Source organism: Haliotis rufescens, unplaced genomic scaffold, assembly GCF_023055435.1.
Source record: "Haliotis rufescens isolate VD_foot unplaced genomic scaffold, xgHalRufe1.0.p SCAF_2, whole genome shotgun sequence".
Taxonomy (NCBI): Eukaryota; Metazoa; Mollusca; class Gastropoda; order Lepetellida; family Haliotidae; genus Haliotis; species Haliotis rufescens.
Window position 1 is genome coordinate 41,603,167 of NW_025963890.1, and position 24,708 is coordinate 41,627,874.

General features: G+C 39.3%; 1 protein-coding gene across 1 annotated transcript in view; it reads right to left on the reverse strand.

Annotated features, from left to right (window-relative positions):
• Positions 1-5,066: 5,066 nt before the first annotated feature.
• The window catches only part of LOC124118743 (nose resistant to fluoxetine protein 6-like), a 28,135-nt gene continuing 8,493 nt past the window's right edge, over positions 5,067-24,708 (reverse strand). The window contains exons 6-15 of the mRNA XM_046480988.2: positions 23,565-23,723; positions 18,397-18,499; positions 18,078-18,164; positions 17,453-17,594; positions 15,702-15,790; positions 10,753-10,863; positions 8,219-8,297; positions 7,315-7,498; positions 6,616-6,758; positions 5,067-5,544 (exon numbers count right to left, since the gene is read on the reverse strand). Of these exons, the coding sequence (XP_046336944.2) occupies positions 5,356-5,544; positions 6,616-6,758; positions 7,315-7,498; positions 8,219-8,297; positions 10,753-10,863; positions 15,702-15,790; positions 17,453-17,594; positions 18,078-18,164; positions 18,397-18,499; positions 23,565-23,723 (1,286 nt within the window). The 3' untranslated portion in view covers positions 5,067-5,355. The remainder of the gene's footprint in view (positions 5,545-6,615; positions 6,759-7,314; positions 7,499-8,218; positions 8,298-10,752; positions 10,864-15,701; positions 15,791-17,452; positions 17,595-18,077; positions 18,165-18,396; positions 18,500-23,564; positions 23,724-24,708) is intronic.

A 24,708-nucleotide genomic window follows, 5' to 3' on the forward strand; every position in this document is an offset into this window, starting at 1 on the left:
ATGAACTGAGATTGTTAGTGGTTGTACCCTTAATGGGGGTTGAAGTAGCGTAAAATAATTGTCCCCCAGAGAGGGTGCGTAAGCCCACTTCATTCAAAGTATTTTATATATACCAGGTTTTTAATCGTAGAATAATTGTTTGTTTTAATTTTGGCTAAATTTCTCCATAACCACCAATAACTGAAGGGATGGTGTAAATCCTACCGGGGTCCATGCAGGTAGCAAAGGTACTGTAAGTCCCCATGGTCCCCGGTATGGTGGCCTAACTTAAGTTGTTGGTGATCAGTAGCCTGTTTTTATAATGTGTCATCTGTCATAATCAAATCATTTAATTGTTCTAAAACTAGTTTTAAAGTTATAATCTGTGATATATTGCTAGTTGTTGTACTGTCCTTTGGCGGCAGTTTTTTATATATGTAATAACTTGTTCCAAGTCACGATATGGCTGAAATACTGCCGATGTGAATTAAAATATTAACTCACTCACTCGCTCCGTTTCAGACTACGCTTAAAAAATATGTTGACACAGTTCTCGATTAAAATTTTGAAAACTGAACAAACAAACCATCCGGAATGTCTGATATATGGTTGCGACTTTTTGGCAGTGCTTCCCACGTACGTGCAACGCCTCCTCCGTTCAAATCATTTTTCCATGTTTCCCTATCAAAAGAATGTCCAACAAGGAAACGTGAGTCAAAGGTTGTAAAAGTAAAACATGAGCGGAACATCTCTTTTCAGGATGCTAAGCCCATGGACCCTACCATGGTGGTCTACCTTCAGCTGCTGGCGATCTGTAGCCTGTTTTTATCTTGTATCGTTATGTATAGTGCTATTTCATTTATAATTCCGTACTAGTTTTATATCTTTTCCTGTGATGAATCTAGTAATTTTACTGTCCTTCGTTGACAGGTTTTATACAAGTTTCAATATATGTATTATGTTTAACTATTGATAGTCACGATATGGCTGAAATATTGCCGATGTGACTTAAAATTTAACTCACTCACTCAATTGTCATGCCTACAGGCATTAAAAAATGTCCGCTCAAATCATCCACTCACTCTTGATATTTTAGAAGCCATTTTTGCTTATGAGCGATCTTAGTGGTCACAACCCTTTATGGGGTTCAGGTGATCAAAATCATGAAGGGAAAATACTTGAACAGTTGCTCCAGAAAAATGATATTTGTCTGTTTAATGATGGTAGCAACACGTATTTACATCCAGCGACTGGTACTTACTCAGCTCTTGATTTATCCTTTGCTGATCCGTCTCTTTTGGATGAGTTCTCATGGTCAGTACATGATGACCTGTGTGGGAGAAATCATTTCCCAAAACTGTCGTTCCTTGTAAGGACCCACCCATTACTAAATGTAAACTTAAAAAGGCAGATTGGCAAACCTTTAGTACCATGTGCAATGATGAACTGACCTTTGAAAATTTTATTGGTGATCTTGACCAGATCAGATCGTTTTATGATAAATTAATTAACATTGCCACAGAAACCATCGCCAAGACCTCGACAAATCCACATGTAAAAACACCATGGTATAATGATGATTGTAGAAAAGCTAGGAAAAATAGGAAAAAGTGTGAAAGAGTGTTCAATAAACATCCCACGGCCAATAATTTAAACTGCTTACGAATGTCAGTTTCTGGGCCAACCTCTGGGCAAGATGACGTACACTATCAATTTTTGAAACATCTTCCTGAGCCTTCTCTTTTAACCCTTTTATGTATATTTAATAGTATATGGGAAAATGGTAACTTCCCTCCTTCTTGGCATGAGGCAACTATAATACCTGTGCCTAAACCAGGTAAGGATCACACAGATTCTTCTAATTACAGACCTATTGCTCTGACAAGTTGTCTCTGTAAAACCATAAAACGGAAGATCAGCCGGCGTCTTGTTTTGTTTCTTCAATCAAATAATCTGATCACAGACATTCAGTGTGGTTTTAGACACCAGAGGAGCACCATCGATCATCTTGTCCGATTGGAATCATTTGTACGGAATGGCTTTGTAAACAAGCAGCATGTTGTGTCGATCTTCTTTTATCTTGAGAAGGCTTACGATACCACATAGAAGTATGGTATATTAAAAGATCTCCACGACATGGGTATACGTGGCCGTATGCCTGACTTTATCACTCGCTTTTTAGAAGATAGAAATTTTAAAGTTCGAGTAGGCTCCACATTGTCCGAGATATATGATCAAGAAATGGGGGTCCCTCAGGGCATTATTTTATCAGTGACCCTTTTTAGCATAAAAATCAACACTCTTGCTATAGTTGTAAATGAACATATTGATGGTTCGTTGTTTGTTGTCGATTTTAATGTTTCATGCCGTGGTGCAAATATGACTACCATTGAGAGACAGTTACAACTTTGTCTCAATAAAATAAAAAAATGGTCTTTAGAAAACGGTTTTAAATTTTCCAAAACTAAAAACCTGCTGTGTTCATTTTTGCAACAAATGAAAACTGCATAAAGATCCAGAATTGACTTTAAATAATATTCCAATTAAAGTGGTCAAAGAAACCAAGTTTTTGGGGTATTGCCTTTGATCAAAAGTTATCATTAAAACCTCACATTAAAAATCTTAAAGCTAAATGTTGTAGCCTCGTGGTTAAGGCGTTCGCTCGTGACGCCAAAGACCCGGGTTCGATTCCCGACGTAGGTACAGTGTGTGAAGCCAATTTCTCGTGTCCCCCGCCGTGATATTGCTGGAATATTGCTGGAATATTGCTTAAAGCTGCGTAAAACCATACTCATTCACTCACTAAAAAGGGTGTTATGTTAAACCTCAAAAACGAAAGAAGTATAATATGTGGCCCCTTTTGTATGAAGAGTGTATATTCTTATAACTTAAATAAGCTTTGTACATCTAAACAAAACGAAGTATTATTATATTTTTCTTATTATCTGCATAGTATATTTATAAACAGAGTTGATATGTAACATCATCTTTAACATGTTTAACATCGTACCTACTGAATGGAAATTGTTAGAAGCGCACATAAAATATGAATTTCTCATTTTGCGATGGTTCAAATGGCCCCACATTCTAAAATAAATTGTCTATAAGTAAAACCAACTATAGCAAAGGAATAATATACTGTAACTGACATTTACAATGCTTATAAATGTGCAAATATTTCATTTCAATTCACACGTCTCAGGCAATTATTGTTCAGATCTGTGCTGTTGGAACATTTCAGCTTGAGACCATGGTGTCCAGTGGTACCTGCTTCCATTGAGCAATTGTTCATTATATATCCCCCGCCTTGAAGTGGAAGGGGGATATAGGAATGGGTGCTGTCCGTCCGTCCGTCACGTTTCGTTTCCGGCGCAGAACTAAATAAACATGAGAGATATCTTAACCAAACATGGCACACAGATCGATCTCATGTTGAACTGATGCCTTTTGATAGCTTCGGATTTGTTTCCACTTTGAATTAGACTGAAAATGGCGGTAGTGCTCCTTTCCGGAGCAGATCTTGAAAACCGTACAACTGGTGCCTTCTAATTTGGGATTTAAGCTCTCCCCCCCCCCCCCCCCCCCCCCCCCAACATTTTTCGAGTTTCCGTGGCAACGACAATATTTCTTGCCGTGCTCACAACCGGACATATTGGCAGGGAATATGAGTATTTCAAGCTTGTTGATATTTGGAACGGATGTATCGGATAAACGTACCGAAATCTCATGTTTGAAATTGTTATTGTTATTTTCCATATTGTGTCTTTTTCTGTTCACTAACCATTGCAGGAGACATATGTCTGCAGCCTGTAGTGTGTACATGCATAATTTATGTTTTCTTTGTAACATATAACCCATGCACTAGTTAGAGTGATGGTATCCTTACCAACCCATCTCATGATGCCACTCAACCGTGAAGTCTTGGTCTTCAGCAACCCATTAAGAGGCGGCTAACGGGATCGGGTGGTCAGGCTCGCTGACTTGGCTGATGCATGTCATCGTATCCCAGTTGCGAAGATCGCTCTATACACTACACCACGGAGACAGTGATATGGGTAAATTTACAGCAGTGGAATACTATTTCATCAGATTTATTGCCTGTAAATTCTAGGTAAGAGTACAGATGAAACAGATAAATTCATATATGTAACGCATTGAATAACCAATGCATTTATCTGACAAGGGATACGCTCATCCTCTCGAGAACACCTGGGCCCACTTGCACAAAGTGATCTTAGCGCTAAGATGATCTTAACTCCCATACTTTAACATAGGCTTACAATAGTCGTAGCGCTAAGATCGCTTTGTGCAAGTGGTCCCTGGTATCATCACCATGTGACATTGATTCAGAAACACGATGCTCTTATGATCATGGAAATGATGCAGCGTCCTCTAAATTAACATTTTGTCAGTTTCACTGCAGGTTGGGCGAATCGCTTCTGTGAGTGAGTGAGTGAGTGAGTGAGTGAGTGTGTGAGTGAGTGAGTTGGGTTTAACGCCGCTTTTAACAGTATTCCAGTTATATCGCGGCGTGTCAGTTTAATGTGCATTCAGCTAACCAGATGGTTCGGCCGTTATTTAACCATTCGTTTCCGATGTTTGATAGCATTGTTTCACCTCAGAACAACGCCAGCTGTTATGAGATAACAAAGCCATGTGCAAATCCCAACTCTCATCATGTACATGCATATTTTAATAAATTCATCCGATATCTTGAAGTGGCTTTAAGAAGCTGTGGTGCCAATGAAGACATGACTAGCTAATGGGTTTCGAAACCTTCCTATTCTACCAGGGGCACGGGTGGCCCAGTCGTCTAAGGCGCCGCGATTCGCTGTGCAGAGTTGCGTCCCTTGGGCACGCCAGAAACCTATGATTGTGGGTTCGAATCCCGGTTCGCCCAGATTATGTTTCTAGGTTTGTCAGCACCTTACCCGTGCTCGTGGGTTTCACCGAAGTGGTAAACGTCTGAGACCTGCATCACTTCGGGCTTTCCTCCCACATTAAGCTGACACGCCGTGATATAACTGGAATACTGTTAAAAGCGGCGTTAAACCCAACTCACTCACTCACTCACTCCTATTCTACCAATATGGTGGATCAGTTGAGGTGCTGGTACAATTATCAAGCAAGTGATCAACATCTGGTTATGACATGGTTAAGTGTGGTTACTTATGTCTTTGCGATAAGTATGTAAGCGGGTCCCTGGACATTCATTTTTGGATGACACGCTGAAGGATATGTGCGATTTCGAAAGATGTACAATCACGTCCGTATTAATATATACATATTATCATTGATAGTGACTATATAAAAATGGGGGACAAACACAATTTGAACCAAATGGACATAAGAATACCCTGTAACCGTAGATTAATGTCAATTAGACTTAAGTTTGAGATTAGGAGGATTGACTGCTATCGGATCCCCATCCAAGACACGGGTCTCTTTAGTCTTTGTCCTGCTCCACAACAGGACTACCAGGTTACCCATTGGTGCCACACATAGCAGATGTACTAGGAGGGATGTTGACAGCGCATAGACAGTAACCCAGGTGTAGGAGGTGATCTGCAACATATTTGAACTTTCATGCACAACGTAATCTTTCAAGAGCACCGAAGCAGCTGGGCTTTTTTCAATTTTCAATCCATATCAATACACACAGCCTTGCTCATCCAATACTTACTGAGTGTTATTTTGAAGATGGATCCGAAATGAATATGCTATAATACCCAAGATATACATAAATATGCTTTTGTACCTCAACACTTCTATATGTAGATGTTATTGCACCAATAAAAGTGCAATCATCTTGGACGCGACGTTAAACCGAATTTCACCTCACCTCACCTCAGAGGCATCAGTAGATGGCATATCCCCCACGTTCCCATCATATTTCCGAGTTCATAATAGCAAAACTTGAAGACAGAGCTATTGTAAAGAACATGTTCGACAGTATTTGCTAACTCTTAAACACAGCCATCATTTATGGGACATAAAGTACAATCAATAAGTACACTCATGCCACAGTGTAGGTCACAGACTGTAGGTCTGACAGAAACAAACCGCATCCAAAGTCCAACTTGTTTTCATCAAATGGCAACAAAATATAAAATATAAATATATCCCTAAATATCAAATGGTATTATTTATCTACCTAATTGATATACGTGCAGAGTTAATGATAGAATGGTGAAAGCGTTTTTAGTTCTGCTTCGGAAAAGAAAAAGATGAAGACATGTTGACGGCTACATCTTCCGCACATCAGCTTATAGTTTTAATCAATCGCTCACTTTATGTGGACATTACAAACCGTATCAAACCCGTGAAGATCCGGGGTAGAATAGGTCTTCCGCAACCCATGCTTGCCATAAAAGGCGACTATGCTTGTCGTAAAAGGCGACTATGCTTGTCGTAAAAGGCGACTAACGGGATCGGGTGGTCAGGCTCGCTGACTTGGTTGATGCATGTCATCGATCCCAATGGCATGGATCGATGCTCATGATATTAATTACTGGATTGTCTGGTCCAGACTCGATTATTTACAGACCGCCGTCATATAGCTGGAATATTGCTGAGTGCGGCGTTAAACAACAAACCAACCAATCAACCAACCAACCAACAAACAAACCAACAAACCGTATCAAGCCAGGTGTAGTGCCAGTTGTCCTGTAATCTGGAGCTGTAGATATGACCCACGGCAATGCGGGTGAGAAAGGAGCTGTAGCCAAGCTTACTGAGGGGAGCCATCACCTTCCACGACAGAAACTTGTTGATGATGCCTGTTGATAAACGTATTCATACAATCAGAAATTCATGTAATCATTTTTTTTGTTTAACGCCGCACCCGGTAATATTGCAGCTACATGTACATGTATACGACAGCGGCCTGTAGATGATGCATCAGTTAGGTTATCTCGTATAGTAAGCATTGGTTCATGAGGATTGTAACACTGAATCTACATGGGGAGATATATTATCCACGTGTGTCTGTTTTATGTTTTGTGAAACCTTTCTCCTTTTCCACACACACACACACACACACACACACACACACACACACACAGACACACACACACACACACACACACACACACACACACACACACACACACACACACACACACACACAAAGGCACACATTGACACTCACATGCAAACACACACTCACACACATACAAACACACATACAAACACACACACACACACACACACACACACACACACACACACACACACACACACACACACCGACCTGCTCTAATTCCAAAAAACGTTATATTGAGTTCTCCAGTTCAAAGAGCCGTGACCCGGATCAGACTCCATAGCGGTACGTACCTCCATTCCCGGTAGAACAGGCGATAACGATCCATCCGAAACTTACAGTCCACAAAACCTTGAATACCGGTTCATGATAAAAGCCCAGGATGTCTCTGATGACTGCTTTACAAGTTAAACTCTCGCCAAAGACATGGAAGAAAATGACGCCAAGAGCACAACTCCAACCGATTATCTGTGCTGTCTAAGGCAACAAAACACAAGCAAAAAGTCCCTTAAGTTAATGGTTCGTACAAATGGAACGTCAATAAGATCTCAAACAGGAGAATCTATTGGAATATATACTACTCAACTATTCATAGGTATGGTCAATTAACTACAATAAAACCATATCCATAAATCATTGTACGATTCCGACTACTACTACTAGTATGTCATAAGCATGTTTTTATTAATCACTATCATATAGTGATCCTACCAGGTGTTTGCGAAAAGGTCTCAAATACTTTCTGCGAATATAAAGAAAGACCTCTCTTGATTGTATTAAGGATTATGGTCAATATTATATGTGTTCCAAATTACTATAATTTTGTTTTTCTACCTGATATGAAATATCTCAATATCCCTATCAATGGTTGAGTAGCATATATGCCAATCACATGCGTAGTTACATCAAATAGTTACACATGAAGCTTTAGTGCTTTCAGAATTGGCATACCTCTTACGACTAACACATACTTTTTATGTCTTCGTTTTAGTTGGTTCTAGACGCCAAGCCGAATAAATGCGGACGCCTTCATACGTTTCATCTGTAAAAGTGTTCCAATTTTTTCAATCAGCTGAAGCATTTTCGATCTCCAGAATCTTTAACAGTTGATGAGGCTTGAGTCACATTACAAACATAGAGTAGGAAGTACATTTTGAGGACAAAAGCAGATAAAGAGATCATGAGCTTGAAACCTACCTTGCTTAGTGCAATTTTGTCTTTGTTCTTGAACAGTATATAGCCAACGAGGACACCGACTATGTAGGATCCAAACCGTCTGAAATATTGACAAATGTACCAACCTACAATCGTAAAGACTTTGACAGACATTCACCTGATGAAGGAGCAACAAGTAGCTCAGAAGCGTCGTACAAAGAATAAAAGAAGTTGCTATCCATAAAAAAGTGTCATGTGTTCATCCAATCGTAAAGGCTTACATATATTCACTTTTGCATAACTATTATTACAACAATAGAAATATAACACGTTGACGCCGGAGAATATCCAGTCTCTATTATCCTCCGAAACAGATTCCCTTGGGCGAAAAAGACAAAATAGCGTGCTCTGCCATGCGACAGCGGCCTGTGAGAACAAAAAGACCATATCCCCACCCTTTTCAATATGTACATAAAATAACAAGAAAATATGTCATATACCTCATGATATCAAAATCCTAACGGTTGTAAGCACAACTGACATTATGATCAATGACTGAACCAAATGATTCCCTATTTTTTACATACTTTCTGCACCTTCCAACGACATGAAATAGTAATGGAACCTTTCAATCGTTGGTTGGTTGGCTTGTTCGGTGTTTAACACCGCACTCAGCAACATTCAAGTCTGGACCAGAAAATCCAGTGATTATTATCATGAACATCGATCCAGGCAATAGGGATCGATGACATGCATCAACAAAGTCAGCAGCCTGACCACCCGATCCCGATAGTCGCCTTTTACGACAAGCATAGTCACTTTTTACGGCAAGCATGAGTTGCTGAAGACCTATTCTACCCCGGAATCTTCAAGGGTCCTTTCAAGCGACAGAACTTTTAATTTGAGAGCAATGGTATATGTAATACTTTTTAAAGTTTCAATTGTAATTCCACAACAAAATAGAGTAAATGAGTGAGTTAATATTTAACGTCACATCGGCAGTATTTCACCCATATCGTGACGAGAAGTTATACATAAATGATACATATATTTAGACTTAATAAAAAGCAGTACAATAACTAGAATATCACAGATTTGATCTAACTAGTTGAGAATATTAAAAAGCAGTAAGTATAATGAAGAATACAAAATAGAAATAGTTATGGGTCTTTGTTTGCTTGATTTATAATACACACTTCATTATGTCTCACTCTATCAGGGTAGGATGTCACACAATCCACCACTCGATCCATTTAGTCACTTCTTAAAACAAGCATAGGTTGCTTTGAAATTTCGTACCTGAACATTTGTTGTGCGTACATTGTTTCCATAATTCTATCATCAAATGACATTATCAGGCATGTGATTCCATTTTCGCACAATAACCTGCATGTGAATAGTCTGCACATTGATGCACATAAAAATAGTTGTCGATAACCAATTAGACCTGTCTGTATACGTTCGATATCGGAACATTTTCAGATGTTGTTGTCACTCGCTGATACACTGCTGAAGAAATCCATTCCAGAACACGCACTATTAAGTAAAACATACTGTAACCACTGTCGCAAAAGTGAGTAGTCTCCCATGTTGTATTCACACACAGGTGGTTATTTATGAACTGTATATCTATGGAGAATTATGATAACTCAGTAATATAAACATTAGCGACAAACCCATTTGTACGATTCCTGTAACAGTAAGTAGTCTTGAACTTGAGTAATCATATTTGTGACGTTGTCACTACCTGTCACCCAATAATGGAATATTCTAAGACAACTGACCTATTTACCCATGTGAAATTACGCATTCCAAAAAAGTTTTAAAAGCGCCCGTGTCGTCATAGTATGCAGAATTTAAGGCAGTCAAAACAGAGTTAGTCTATCACCTAAATATTTCAACGGTTTATAAGATATGTCCATAAAATGAAACCATAAAAATTTGAACCAAAATCAAAACTTGTTATTTATTGTCTTAGACGCATAATATTTTATAACGCTCCTGAATAGCCAAATGCAACAGTTTATCACTTGTCTGGTGGACGGACAGACGGACGGACAAACAGACAGACAGACAGGTCAAGGACACGTTCCCCACAGTAATCGTGCGGAAAGGCGAGGTATCCGGACTAATGAAGCTTCAACGCCAGAAAATAACTAGTCTCGATTATCTGCCGAAACAGATTCCACTGGGCGCGAAGGGCAACACATGAGGAACATTATAGGAATGGATCACTGAAAATCAGTGATGACACCAGGTGTTCGCGGAAAGGGTACTCATGTCATGATCTACCGGTAGCTTTAGCTTAGAATTAATGCATGAGTATGGTTTTACGACAATTTTAGCAACATTCCAGCAATATCACTGCGGGGATACCAGAAAGGGGCCACACATTGTACCCATTTTGAATTAGAATTAGATGTAGCATTGGCTTTCATAATGGTCTCTTCTAATGGGCACTTTTTCTATTGTTATACTTACAACGTACATGTTAACAACTTCAAATAAGTCTTCACACAAGCAAACATTCACTCTCATCTCTACTTGTCGGAGGAGCCATACTACGTGTTAATTACCTTTTACCAAGCAGGCGATGCAGTAGCGAGTTTGGACGAAAGCGTACTTCACTCACAAGGTAGAATGACACACTCGCAACAATTGACAAGATGAACCCAGGGATTGGTGATCTGGAATAAACAAGTATGATCCCCAAACATGAAAAAGCATCACGTATTGGCAAATGATTACCAACAATGAAAAACCAGCTATGTGTTTTACATTGCAGTCTAATAACATATATGATTCATAATGCTCATGTATCGCAAAGTTCTCACTAATCCTACATATGATGCATTGCTTGTTAGTATCGCAAAGTTCTCACTAATCCTACACATGATGCATTGCTTGTTAGTATCGCAAAGTTCTCACTAATCCTACATATGACGCATTGCTTGTAAGTATCGCAAAGTTCTCACTAATCCTACATATGATGCATTGCTGTTAGTATCGCAAAGTTCTCACTAATCCTACATATGATGCATTGCTTGTTAGTATCGCAAAGTTCTCACTAATCCTACATATGATGCATCGCTGTTAGTATTGCAAAGTTCTCTCTAATCCTACATTTGATGCATTGCTTGTTAGTATCGCAAAGTTCTCACTAATCCTACATATGATGCATTGCTTGTTAGTATCGCAAAGTTCTCACTAATCCTACATATGATGCATTGCTTGTTAGTATCGCAAAGTTCTCACTAATCCTACATATGATGCATTGCTTGTTAGTATCGAAAAGTTCTCACTAATCCTACATATGATGCATTGCTTGTTAGTATCGCAAAGTTCTCACTAATCCTACATATGATGCATTGCTTGTTAGTATCGCAAAGTTCTCACTAATCCTACATATGATGCATTGCTTGTTAGTATCGCAAAGTTCTCACTAATCCTACATATGATGCATTGCTTGTTAGTATCGCAAAGTTCTCACTAATCCTACATATGATGCATTGCTTGTTAGTATCGCAAAGTTCTCGCTTATCCTACATATGATGCATTGCTTGTTAGTATCGCAAAGTTCTCACTAATCCTACATATGATGCATTGCTTGTTAGTATCGCAAAGTTCTCACTAATCCTATATATGATGCATTGCTTGTTAGTATCGCAAAGTTCTCGCTTATCCTACATATGATGCATTGCTTGTTAGTATCGCAAAGTTCTCACTAATCCTACATATGATGCATTGCTTGTTAGTATCGCAAAGTTCTCACTAATCCTACATATGATGCATTGCTTGTTAGTATCGCAAAGTTCTAACTAATCCTACATATGATGCATTGCTTGTTAGTATCGCAAAGTTCTCACTAATCCTACATTTGATGCATTGCTTGTTAGTATCGCAAAGTTCTCACTAATCCTACATATGATGCATTGCTTGTTAGTATCGCAAAGTTCTCACTAATCCTACATATGATGCATTGCTTGTTAGTATCGCAAAGTTCTCAATAATCCTACATATGATGCATTGCTTGTTGTATCGCAAAGTTCTCGCTTATCCTACATATGATGCATTGCTTGTTAGTATCGCAAAGTTCTCACTAATCCTACATATGATGCATTGCTTGTTAGTATCGCAAAGTTCTCACTAATCCTACATATGATGCATTGCTTGTTAGTATCGCAAAGTTCTCACTGATCCTACATATGATGCATTGCTTGTTAGTATCGCAAAGTTCTCACTTATCGTACATATGATGCATTGCTTGTAAGTATCGCAAATTTTTCACTAATCGTACATATGATTTATAACTTGAGAGTATTGTATAAGTCTCACTAATAGTACTCTGACAAGTGTATTAATGTTATATGTTCTACATGTTCATACAACAATGAAAATTCAATAACTTACCATGGACAGGTCATATAGCATTGAGGTCTTGTTTAATGCTATGTATTCATTTATAGAAAATACGATGTCTGAATCAGAAACGGCGTTTTCCAATTTAGCGCCTAATCTACACTACTGTCTAGAAGTTCATTCCCCTTACATGCATTGGCAATGCGAGCGCAACCCTTTGGTTACTCGTGCGGAACCCGTGATACACGCATTTCGGAGGTAACAAACTTTTGACCAAAGGAGGACCCATGTTAAGCTGAAAATGGAGGATATAATAAGGAGAGCCAGTTGTGTTGGTCCTGACGAAAATGTTGAAACACACTATGATATGTACCAGCTGATGTCTCCTTTTTAGATGTGAATTTGAGAAAAAATGAGTACTGTTGTGATCAATCAGATGCATCTTGTTTGTACGACCATTGGCTTCTACATGTTGTTTAGCGGTGATGTGAAAGGGATACAACGTTCCAAGTTATGAATTCTTCAAACATAGATTGTTTTTACTTGCCTTCCGCGGCAATCCATTGGTCTGTCCGCTAGAGTAACTGCCCTTTGTCAAAGGGAAGCTACTCTAACCCTAGTCTATGAGACGTCACGGCCTCGTTCAGACATTGTTGACAGTCGGCCTGTCCTGTCATAACGTTAAGAAGACTAGTGCAGTCCGATGTACACACAACGACAAAACGAACAATGTAACAATTCAAACATATTTCGGTCAAATATTAATCCAACTATTTTTATTTGTGGAAAAGGTTTCATGCCGCAGAGGTCTACAAGCACAGATATGGCTACCATCCCGCTTGGCTAGGCTTAGTGTCTTCGCAAAATTGTTTCGAAATTTATATCTCCAAAGTTGCCAAAACTTATAAAATGCCTTAGCTACGTCACAGTTAGACACGGATTTTCAGTATATTTAATGTTCTTTTGATGATAGCAATTATCCCTGTAGTTTATCCAGATTCTCGATGGTTAATTCTGACTTGATCGCCGAATGACAAGGGCGAGGCCATGTTTGTTTATAAACACTGAAAGTTGTCCCTACTCGACCTTTGATATTTGCATCTCTATCCGCATATGACCCCAACGGATATCGTTTTTATCCGTTGGCTTTATCCTGCCGAGAAACCGACCCATTATATGATAAATCAACGTGTTATCGGCTAATTAATTCTTTGAACAAAATATGTTGTTTTTACAGCGGCACTTCACGCCCAGATATGGGTGTATCCCGTCTGCTTTAGTAAACCTACATATATAAACACTTACTTTTGACAAATCCACTGTGCAAAATAACAGTGATTAATCAATCAACGTATTATCGGTCAATCCTTTAATCGATGTTTTTTGGCAACTCTATTGATCATTCCTCTCTTGCTGCACTGCCACATGAAGTATCTCCAAATCAGATCTGGATATATTACCCAATCGTATATTAAATAATTACCCCAGACACTATGCGAACCATTGAGTGCTTTATTACCATGACATCCTCATGGCCAGCGGTGAACGTTATTGAGAAATTTGGCAGTCTTTGTCAGGTGATCGGAGTACATGTACTTCTACCACTAATTATACCTGTAATAAAGTCATTAAATGGGAATCAAGTGAATGACGACAAATACACAGGTAGGAGGTTATGGATGACAAGGAGGGAATAATTGTCGTCTCGCATCAAAACACGGGCTGTGTACACCCTCTGTCCCTGGCTACAATGTGTGTGTTCCGATGATGGCGTCTATCTGGTACACAGCAATCAGTGGTTCTCATTTGTAGTATACACCCTCTGTCCCTGCCTACAATGTGTGTGTTCCTATGATGGCGTCTATCTGGTATACATCAATCAGTGGTTCTCATTTGTAATGTATTGATGTTAAATCAACACACCTACGGATACGGATTGAACATCATAAGTGGGTGTGTCTGGTTTCTTAATGATTAACTATATTTCTGGATAATTTGGTTCTGCGCGTTGCGTTTGAAGATAAATCGTTTAACCGGGTAAAATAGTTCAATACCTCTTTACACGGAAACATTTATATTAATTCCAGCGATAGAATAGAAAGCATTACTACAAAGTGTGTTTCGTATAAACGATGGTACAGAATAGTGTTTAGAAAAATATTTGTCGATTTCTGTTCATATTCAAGACCTCTATTTCAGTCCAGCTGCTTCAACACTGCTACATACCGACATAAATAATTCTTATAACGCCAGTCTATTGTTACAACCGTCTATTATTTCCAACGAACAATTTTAGCCAAACAGATGTGCCTAAAACCCGATATCAACTTGACGTAAATGCCGGTACGATCCCGCGCAAAGACTTAATTATTTCATTATGTTACTGCCTATTTGTTACTCCATGAAATGAACTAACGATTTGTTTTTAATTCATTGCCTTTGTCATTCATAATGCATCATGAAGTCGGACATCTCTCCACACAGACATTTCCCCACAATTCCCTATTAATTAAAGGACAATTAGCCACACCCATCGATACTTTAAAACATGAACATTATTTTATTTCATGGATTACATACAGATCTCACTAAGTATATATTTTACATTTTACCAGCACGGAGGATGGGATTAAAGGAGAATGCAAAATGTTTACTTTTGTTTTCATTACGTTATGATCATGTTTACGTTGATCCAAACAGTTTGAAATGGAAATGAATTAAATTGGAAAATGAGAGAAGAAATTAGTAGCCAATGTTTTCATAAAAACAACGGTTGTTATTTTAGTACTTGTCTAAAGGAATATAATTTCCAAAACCTTCTATTTCTCTGTTACAGTATGTAATGTTAGATGTAAACAAAACAATGAACGTGCAACAAAGCAGGATTCATGGACGTATCAGTTATCTTATTGTTGTGTCGAAATTAATTAAAACATTGTGTATAAATTATATGTCACGTGGGCATTTCTTTTTTTGTTATTTACACTACGCCTCCGCAGTAGCCATACAACCAGTGTGCAACCCGTTGAGCACCCGTGTCGCCCGTGTTCTCAAAGCGTGTAAGGGGAATGAACTTCTGGGCAGTAGCGTAAATGTATGTTACTATTGCTAATTAACACACGTTAGTTTAAATTACAAGCCATATGATCTATAAACCCATACTCACAACATAAGAGGTAGAAAGATGAGAGGACATGCCAAAGCATATATCAAATCCGTCCTTCTTGATAACACTTGAGGCAAACAGTCTGAAGGCTGGAACAGGAAGAGAGAAAAAAACACATAAATATCTTACACACAGTAAACTACGTATATAACGTTTTGGTTTGGGTTTGGTTTGTTGTTTAACGCCGCACTCAGCAATATTACAGCTATATGACGGCGGTCTGTAAATAATCGAGTCTGGACCAGACAATCCAGTGATTGACAACATGAGCATCGATCCATGGGACCGATGACATGTTTCAACCAAGTCACCGACCCTGACCACCCGATCCCGTTAGTCGTCTTTTACGACAAGCATAGTCGCCTTTTACGGCAAGCATGGGTTGCTGAATACCTATTCTACCCCGGATCTTCACGGGCAAAAGTATATAACGAACACGCTTATAAGGAACAGACGGATATAACGAACTTATTTTTTGGTCCCGACCATTTGCTGTTTATACAGGTAAACATGCTTATAACGAACTACATTTATATCGAACTAAAATCAGTGGTCCCTTTGGGTTCGTTTTAACCGTAGTTTACTGTATAATCCTCTACAAGGTGACAATGCTGTTGTTGCAACATCATGGTATGATGCCAAGTTTTAGCTTATATTCCCTTAGATGACAAACGGTGTGAGATAATTATTCTTAACATTGTTTCCTTTGCTTTTTGCCTTTAAACATGTGAAGATCATTTACCATTTGCATCGGATTTTGTTCTGTTTTAGAGAAGAAGAACCTCCTGATGGTTTGGTTTGAGCCTCCGGTGTAGGATTTGTTTGTTTGTTTGTTTGTTGTTTAATGCCGAACTCGAGAAAATATATTCGAGTCTGGGCCGGACAATCCAGCAATTGGGATACTATGATATGCATCAACTAAGCCAGCGAGCCTGACCACCCGATCCCTTTAGTCGCCTCTTACGACAAGCATAGTCGCTTTTTACGGCAAGCATGGGTTGCTGAAGACCTATTCTAACCCGTAACTAACATGGTAACGATTCACAGACAGGATATTATATTGAAGTCTCTACCCGTATATACAGATACGAAAAGCATTGTACGGCGATAAATAAATTCAAGCCACTCCAATGTGACGTGAAACAACAACCAAATATTTAAACCCTAGCATAAAAGAAATAAAGACAGGAAAATCATTATAATAATCTAGTAATATTGTGGTAGCTTCTAACTAATCGACCGCCTCCGTGGTCTAGTGGTAGAGCGTCCGCCCGGAGAGCGGAAGGTCCGGGGTTCGATCCCCGACCGCGTCATACCAAAAGACGTTAAAAGATGGTACTTGTTGTAACCCTGTCTGGCGCTCGGCACTAAAGGGCTGAAACAAGGACTGGTCGGCTCGGAGTCAGTATACTGTGTCTGAGTGGGGTATTCATGTTAAACTGCGGCATGGTATCTCAGTGAGCTAGCACTATAAATCGGCATCAGTCCGGACTAGTACAAGCAGCCACACAAACACACACACGTACATGCACGTCGCTATATAAGTGCAATAATCTTGGACGCGACGTTAAACAACATTTCACCTCACCTCACCTCTAACTAATCGAGTAAAGACCAACCAATGACACACAATAAGCCGAGTTATATGTTGTATTCAAATAGTCCCATTGCTGTCAGTGTTTCTAAGGAAAGGATTCTTGAAAGTTGTTCTGCGTTCGAATCCAGGACGATTCGTCATAACAGAGTCTTACCGGAGGATGATGTAATTTAATTGGTGTGACGAAACTCCACCATGGTAAACAGCGTTGCATGTTCACGCCTTGAGATCCATTAAGAAAATAAGGTAGGAACGTGGTCAGTAACACCAGGACAAGGATGGCCGGTGGTGTCGCTCTGAAAACAAGAAACAAAGGGCACATGTGTAGTGTTTAGCGCCGCTTTTAGCTTTGGGACTATCGTTTGTTTGTTGTTTAACGCCGCACTCAGCAATATTCCAGCTATATGACGGCGGTTTGTACAATCTAGGACCAGACAATCCAGTAATTGATATCATGAACATCGATCCACGCAATTGGGATACGATGACATGCATCAACCAAGTCAGCGAGACTGACCACCCGATCCCGTTAGTCGCCATTTGCTACTTGCATAGGCGCCTTTTACGGCAAGCATGGGTTGCTGAAAATCTATTCTACCCCGGATCTTCACGGGTCATGGGACTATCGACCAACTGCGAACGCTTTGATGTAGCTGAAATACAGTTCAAAGCGCCCTTAAACAAAAATGTAATGACTCCTCCTCCCAAACAATGTACTTTTGTAATTATATGTGTAATATTTTGTATTGACGCCTGCAACAACAGTGCTAATTGCTTACCGTAAATATCTTTGTAAATACAGCTTCTTCCAGTCTATTTTCCCTTTCTGCTTTTGTTCCAGACTGGTCAGAGTTGTCTGTAAACCACTTAAAATATAAAAAAATATCAACTAGTATACAGCTCATGCCTACATATACTGTTATACTCTGGATACAATTTTTTAGTAAGTTCTGTCAATATTCAATATTTTCATTTTCCTGTATTTGTGAAGCTTGAACTTTTGTCAGCTACAGCAAAGTCTCAAAGGGTAGTCATTTAAGTTACTTCTACAACCATAGTATTTTCATGAAATGTTTCAAATAACTAACCAAAGATTACCTCATAACATATGCTGATTCCGTCAGATAACCCCTTACATATGGCCTCAATATTCTCCATGTCAACGGTAGAGCTACATCGAACCCTTTCGTCACGACTTTATCTGCAACAAGATACATGCATTCAACAATGATACACATATCCAGCATCTGCAACAATGATACACATATCTAGCATCTGCAACAGTGATACACTCATATCCAACTTCTGCAACCTTGATACACCTATCCAACATCTGCAACAATGATACACGTATCCAACATCTTCAACAGTGACAAACATATCCAACATCTGCAACAGTGATACACGTATCCAACATCTACAACAATGATACACATATCCAACAACTACAACAGTGATACACATATCCAACAAATGCAACAATGATACACATATCCAACAAATGCAACAATGATACACGTATCCAACATCTGCAACAATGAAACACATATCCAACATCTGCAACAGTGATACACATGTCCAACATCTGCAACAATGATACACATATCCAACATCTGCAACAATGATACACGTATCTAACATCTGCAACAGTGATACACGTATCTAACATCTGCAACAATGATACACGTATCTAACATCTGCAACAGTGATACACATATCCAACATCTGCAACAGTGATACACATATCCAACATCTGCAGCAATGATTAACATATCCAACATCTGCAACAATGATTCACATATCCAACATCTGCAACAGTGATACACATATCCAACATCTGCAACAATGATTCACATATCCAACATCTGCAACAATGATACACGTATCTAAAATCTGCAACAGTGATACACATATCCAACATCTACAACAGTGATACACATATCCAACATCTGCAACAGTGATACACATATCCAACATCTGCAACAGTGATACACATATCCAACAACTACAACAGTGATACACATATCCAACATCTACAACAGTGATACACATATCCAACAACTACAACAGTGATACACAAATCCAACAACTACAACAGTGATACACATATCCAACAAATGCAACAATGAAACACGTATCCAACATCTGCAACAATGAAACACGTATCCAACATCTGCAACAATGATACACATGTCCAACATCTGCAACAGTTATACACATATCAAACATCTGCAACAGTGATACACATATCCAACAACTACAACAGTGATACACATATCCAACAAATGCAACAATGAAACACGTATCCAACATCTGCAACAATGAAACACATATCCAACATCTGCAACAGTGATACACATATCCAACATCTGCAACAATGATACACGCATCCAACATCTGCAACAGTGATACACATGTCCAACATCTGCAACAGTGATACACATATCCAACATCTGCAACAGTGATACACATATCCAACATCTGCAACAGTGATACACATATCCAACATCTGCAACAATGATACACGCATCCAACATCTGCAACAGTGATACACATGTCCAACATCTGCAACAGTGATACACATATCCAACATCTGCAACAGTGATACACATATCCAACATCTGCAACAGTGATACACATATCTAACATCTGCAACAGTGATACACATATCCAACAAATGCAACAATGAAACACGTATCCAACATCTGCAACAATGAAACACATATCCAACATCTGCAACAGTGATACACATGTCCAACATCTGCAACAATGATACACGTATCCAACATCTGCAACAGTGATACACATGTCCAACATTTGCAACAGTGATACACATATCCAACATCTGCAACAGTGATACACATGTCCAACATTTGCAACAGTGATACACATATCCAACATTTGCAACAGTGATACACATATCCAACATCTGCAACAGTGATACACGTATCTAACATCTGCAACACTGATACAAATATCAAACATCTGCAACAGTGATACACATATCCAACAAATGCAACAATGATACACGTATCCAACATCTGCAACAGTGATACAAATATCCAACAACTGCAACAATGATACACATGTCCAACATCTGCAACACTGATACACATATCCAACATCTGCAACAGTGATACACATATCAAACATCTGCAACAATGATACACATATCCAACAACTACAACAGTGATACACATATCCAACATCTGCAACAATGATACACATATCCAACATCTGCAACAATGATACACGTATCTAACATCTGCAACAGTGATACACATATCCAGCATCTGCAACAGTGAAACTCATATCCAACATCTGCAACAGTGATACATGTATTCAGCATCAGATTCTGATGGAAGTTAATAACGCGTCAACATAAAACTCGGTACTTAGACATTTATCACATATCTTGTATATAATCTTGGGAAATGTTTTTGACACATAGATATGTCATCTCAAGGTCATAGTCTAAAACAAGTATTACCGCCTTACTCGCCTAACTCGAGAAGGAATTACTAAGATCAAACTTGGAAAATGTCATCCTTAGGGCAGGGTCAATATCAAGAAAGGTCGTGAGTGATCTACAAATAATGTCAAGGCCAAGTTGCATGCATGAAATGGTTATACTATTTGAATACTTTCACATGAAAAGTGAAGGCAATGTTAGGATATCAGCATTTAGGTTACTGTGATCTACTCTCAATGTGGAGCTTTGCTTTGCTACATTAGGAGGTTACACCCGAAATATCCTGGTTAATGGCGACGAACGGGATCGGGTGATCAGGTTCACTGACTTGGTTGATGCATGTCATCGTCTCCTAATTGCGTAGATTGGTGCTTATGATGTCAATCACTAGATTGTCCGGCCGAGACTCGATTGTTTACAAACCGCCGTCATATAACTGGGATATTGCTGAGCGTGGCGTTAAATAACAAAAAATCCTAACAACTTTAGATATCACATAGAATCCCACCTTTGGAATACATAAATAAATTGATGTGTTTGGAAGCCCGTGAATTAATATGAGTTTCTGTTTAAATTTGTTTTGCATTAGACGTGTTTCTCAACCAGGAAGTGATGCCATAAGACCATAAGTGCATATAATTTTCTTGTTAGGGTATGTGAAGGGAGGGACGTTTCTCTTCAAAAATGTCACATTGCATATTGCGTGTAAACCTTTTTTATTATGGTATATGTAGTTAGATTTAAAGGACTTTGTTGGTTTAATTGTACAGTAAACTACGTTTATAACAGACACGCTTATAACGAACTTCCGGATATACCGAACTGTTTCTTGGTCCCGTCCATTTTGTGTGTATATGTTGTAAAAATGCTTATAACGAACCACGGTTATAACGAATTAAAATTAGTGGTCCCTTTGAGTTCGTTTTAACCGTAGTTGACTGTAATGTATTGGGCATGTGTTGTCCCAACCAGAACTGATGTCATAAACCTAGAAGGGTTGTCATCAAAGTGGAGGTTACTCTAATCTGCTTTGAAATTGTAGTAGAACGGTCTGTCGCAGGGCATTTCTGAGGCATTCTAGAGCCAGAGAAGGGACTGTTTCTGTGATTTTTTCAACTACCTTTCACAATGAGTTTATTAAAAGTATGCCTTCTACTATTTCTATTGAAGCTACTTAAACAGTCATTGTATGATAGTCAAGCGAAGACACCTCACGGCACCCATTGTTTGAAGACCTACATACAAATCTCACACTGGCATTACATGCAATTCCCAATGGCTGTCGTAAGGGGCGACTAACGGGATCGGGTGGTCAGGCTCGCTGACTTGGTTGAAGCATGTCATCGATCCCAATTGCGTGAATCGATGCTCATGATATCAATCACTGGATTGTCTCACCCAGACTCGATTATTTACAGACCGCCGTCATATAGCTGGAATATGCGGCGTAAAACAACAAACCAACCGAAGGATTCGAAGGATGTGACATTCTTTCAAGCTTGAATTTTTCCATGGCTTTATTGCCATACATGAATGGCAATGTCGACAGTTGACAATATCCACGCTAGACTGTTGATAGTTTAGATGGACATAATATACATAGATGAGAAAATCCCCGCAATGTTGACAGTGCTGTGCAATTTTAATTTTATCAAAACTACATCAAAGTACACATTCAAGTCTTTGAATGCATTTAGACAGAAAAGAAAAAAACAGTGTCAAGTTTTCAAGCATTCCAGCAGAGATCATATAGGCCTGTCCCTCGGTATATGGTCTCTGATTCTAGGCATAGCAATATCACAATATCAATGCAGAAGTTTAAAATGCCACAGCTTCCAAGCGATTGGCGCTTTGCAACGGACCCCTGGTTTTGCTTAATGCCACCTCATATCGGTAAATGTCAACTTGAGGTGAGGAGAAATACTGAGTTTAGTCAGAGTCGTTTACCACTTTGGTGAAACCCACGGGCACAAGAAAGAATAAGGGGGATCGAGACACTGCATCTGTTTCACGTGCACATTTAGTAATAGATTATCAGCACTAAGTCAGTTGATGAAGCTGGGACCCCCATGTTTCGATCACCATGTATGGCCGGGAATACTGGGGCCATATTTTAAAAAAACTATCAGAACTAAACCATCCCGAGAGGATGTGCATCACGCCCTATATACCACGACTTTTGACCTTCTAAAGTGTGGTGAGTTCACCTGCATCTCTTTTCAAAAAATACTTTGGAGAAAACGATATATTCGCGAGTTCTTTATTTCATTGTAAAAAAGCGTTTTAATTTGCTGCAAGTTACGGATGTAAAAATGAAAATAAAGTATTCAAACATTTGATTAAGACTTCTGTTTATCTTAGGATTAGAGTGAGTGAGTGAGTATGGTTTTACGCCAATATTCTAGCAATATCACGTCGGGGTACACCAGAAATGGGCTTCACACATTTTGAACACGGAGGGAATCGAACCCGGGTCTTCAGCGTGACGAGCGAACGCTTTAGCCACTAGGCTACCCGGCCGCCCCCTTAGAATTAGAGGGCGAATTAATTCTTTGACCAACGACAACGTGCCTTACGACAAATTTCGAAATATGAACCACTGATAATGCGGTTTAACCGAAATTGTAGCAGGAAATAGTTATACAATAGCTAGCAGATAATAATTGAACTAATTGAAATATTTGAGATTGGAAATAATTGATGTACAGTCTCAACATTGCTGTGTGCATCGACAAACAACAAACACACTTTAATCCAAACCAATTTTATCGTAGAAATATCTTTTGGAACGTACCTAGAGTTGACGCATGCAGGCGGCTGAAGAGAATCCAGAAGAAGGAGAGTGTCTTGATACCATTTAGGCATCCCAGTCTTTCAGAGGACACCGTCACATCGAACAGCTTCAGGGTGTTAGTGTACACGGAGAAACATCGCAGGACTCTACACCAAGTCACTAGAAATGGACAAGGAGTAGCTTTAAACAATACATTACAATGACATGAACGCTTATCTGAATGGTAAAATGCAACTGGAAACTGTAATTTTGTTTCGGTTCATGGCATACGAGTAATGACTCGGGGATCCATGTGTGAAGCAGATTCTTACAAATGTTTGCACTTACTTTGCTTCAGGAATCATGACTCGACGAACCGAAACTTCATGATAATCAACTCCCTTATTGTTGAGATAGGGCGCTGGTTTTTGGGAGTGAGTGAGTTGGGTTTAACGCCGCTTTTAACAGTATTCCAGTTATATCACGGCGTGTCAGCTTAATGTGGGAGGAAAGCCCGAAGTGATGCATGTCTCAGACGTTTACCACTTCAGTGAAACCCACGAGCACGGGTATGGTGCTGACAAACCTAGAAACATAATCGGGGCGAACCGGGATTCGAACCCACAACCATGGGGTTTCTGGTGTGCCCTAGGAACGCAACTCTGCACAGCAAATCGCGACGCCTAAGACGACTGGGCCACCCGTGCCTCCTTGTTTTTGAGGATTGCATGACATAAACAAATACATTGAGAAACAAACGTTTTGTTCCGTACGAAATCCAGTACGATTTGAAGCATTTGAGAAACCCTTAGCACATTATATGGTTTCCGTGCTCAAATTGAACAATGGCTGTTCGTGGGTTGTCAGTTCTCTCTTGGTATCCGCAGCGCACAGATAGAAACCAATCAGTACATATTATCAGTAAATATAAGACGGGTACAAGATAAATCGCAAAGAACAACTTTGAACGAAGCGTGGTTTATTTCACGTTAAAACATAGTTCTATCATGACGTCATTGCGGGAGATTCCAAAATATGCTCGCAACTTGTACACTACATTGGACGACGTTGTTTTTGAGAGGGAAGTTGTTCCCCTAAGATGTAGCTGGGCATACTCAATGGCCGAATGGTCGCATTCAAATGTGGGTGAGATACGACAATTAGT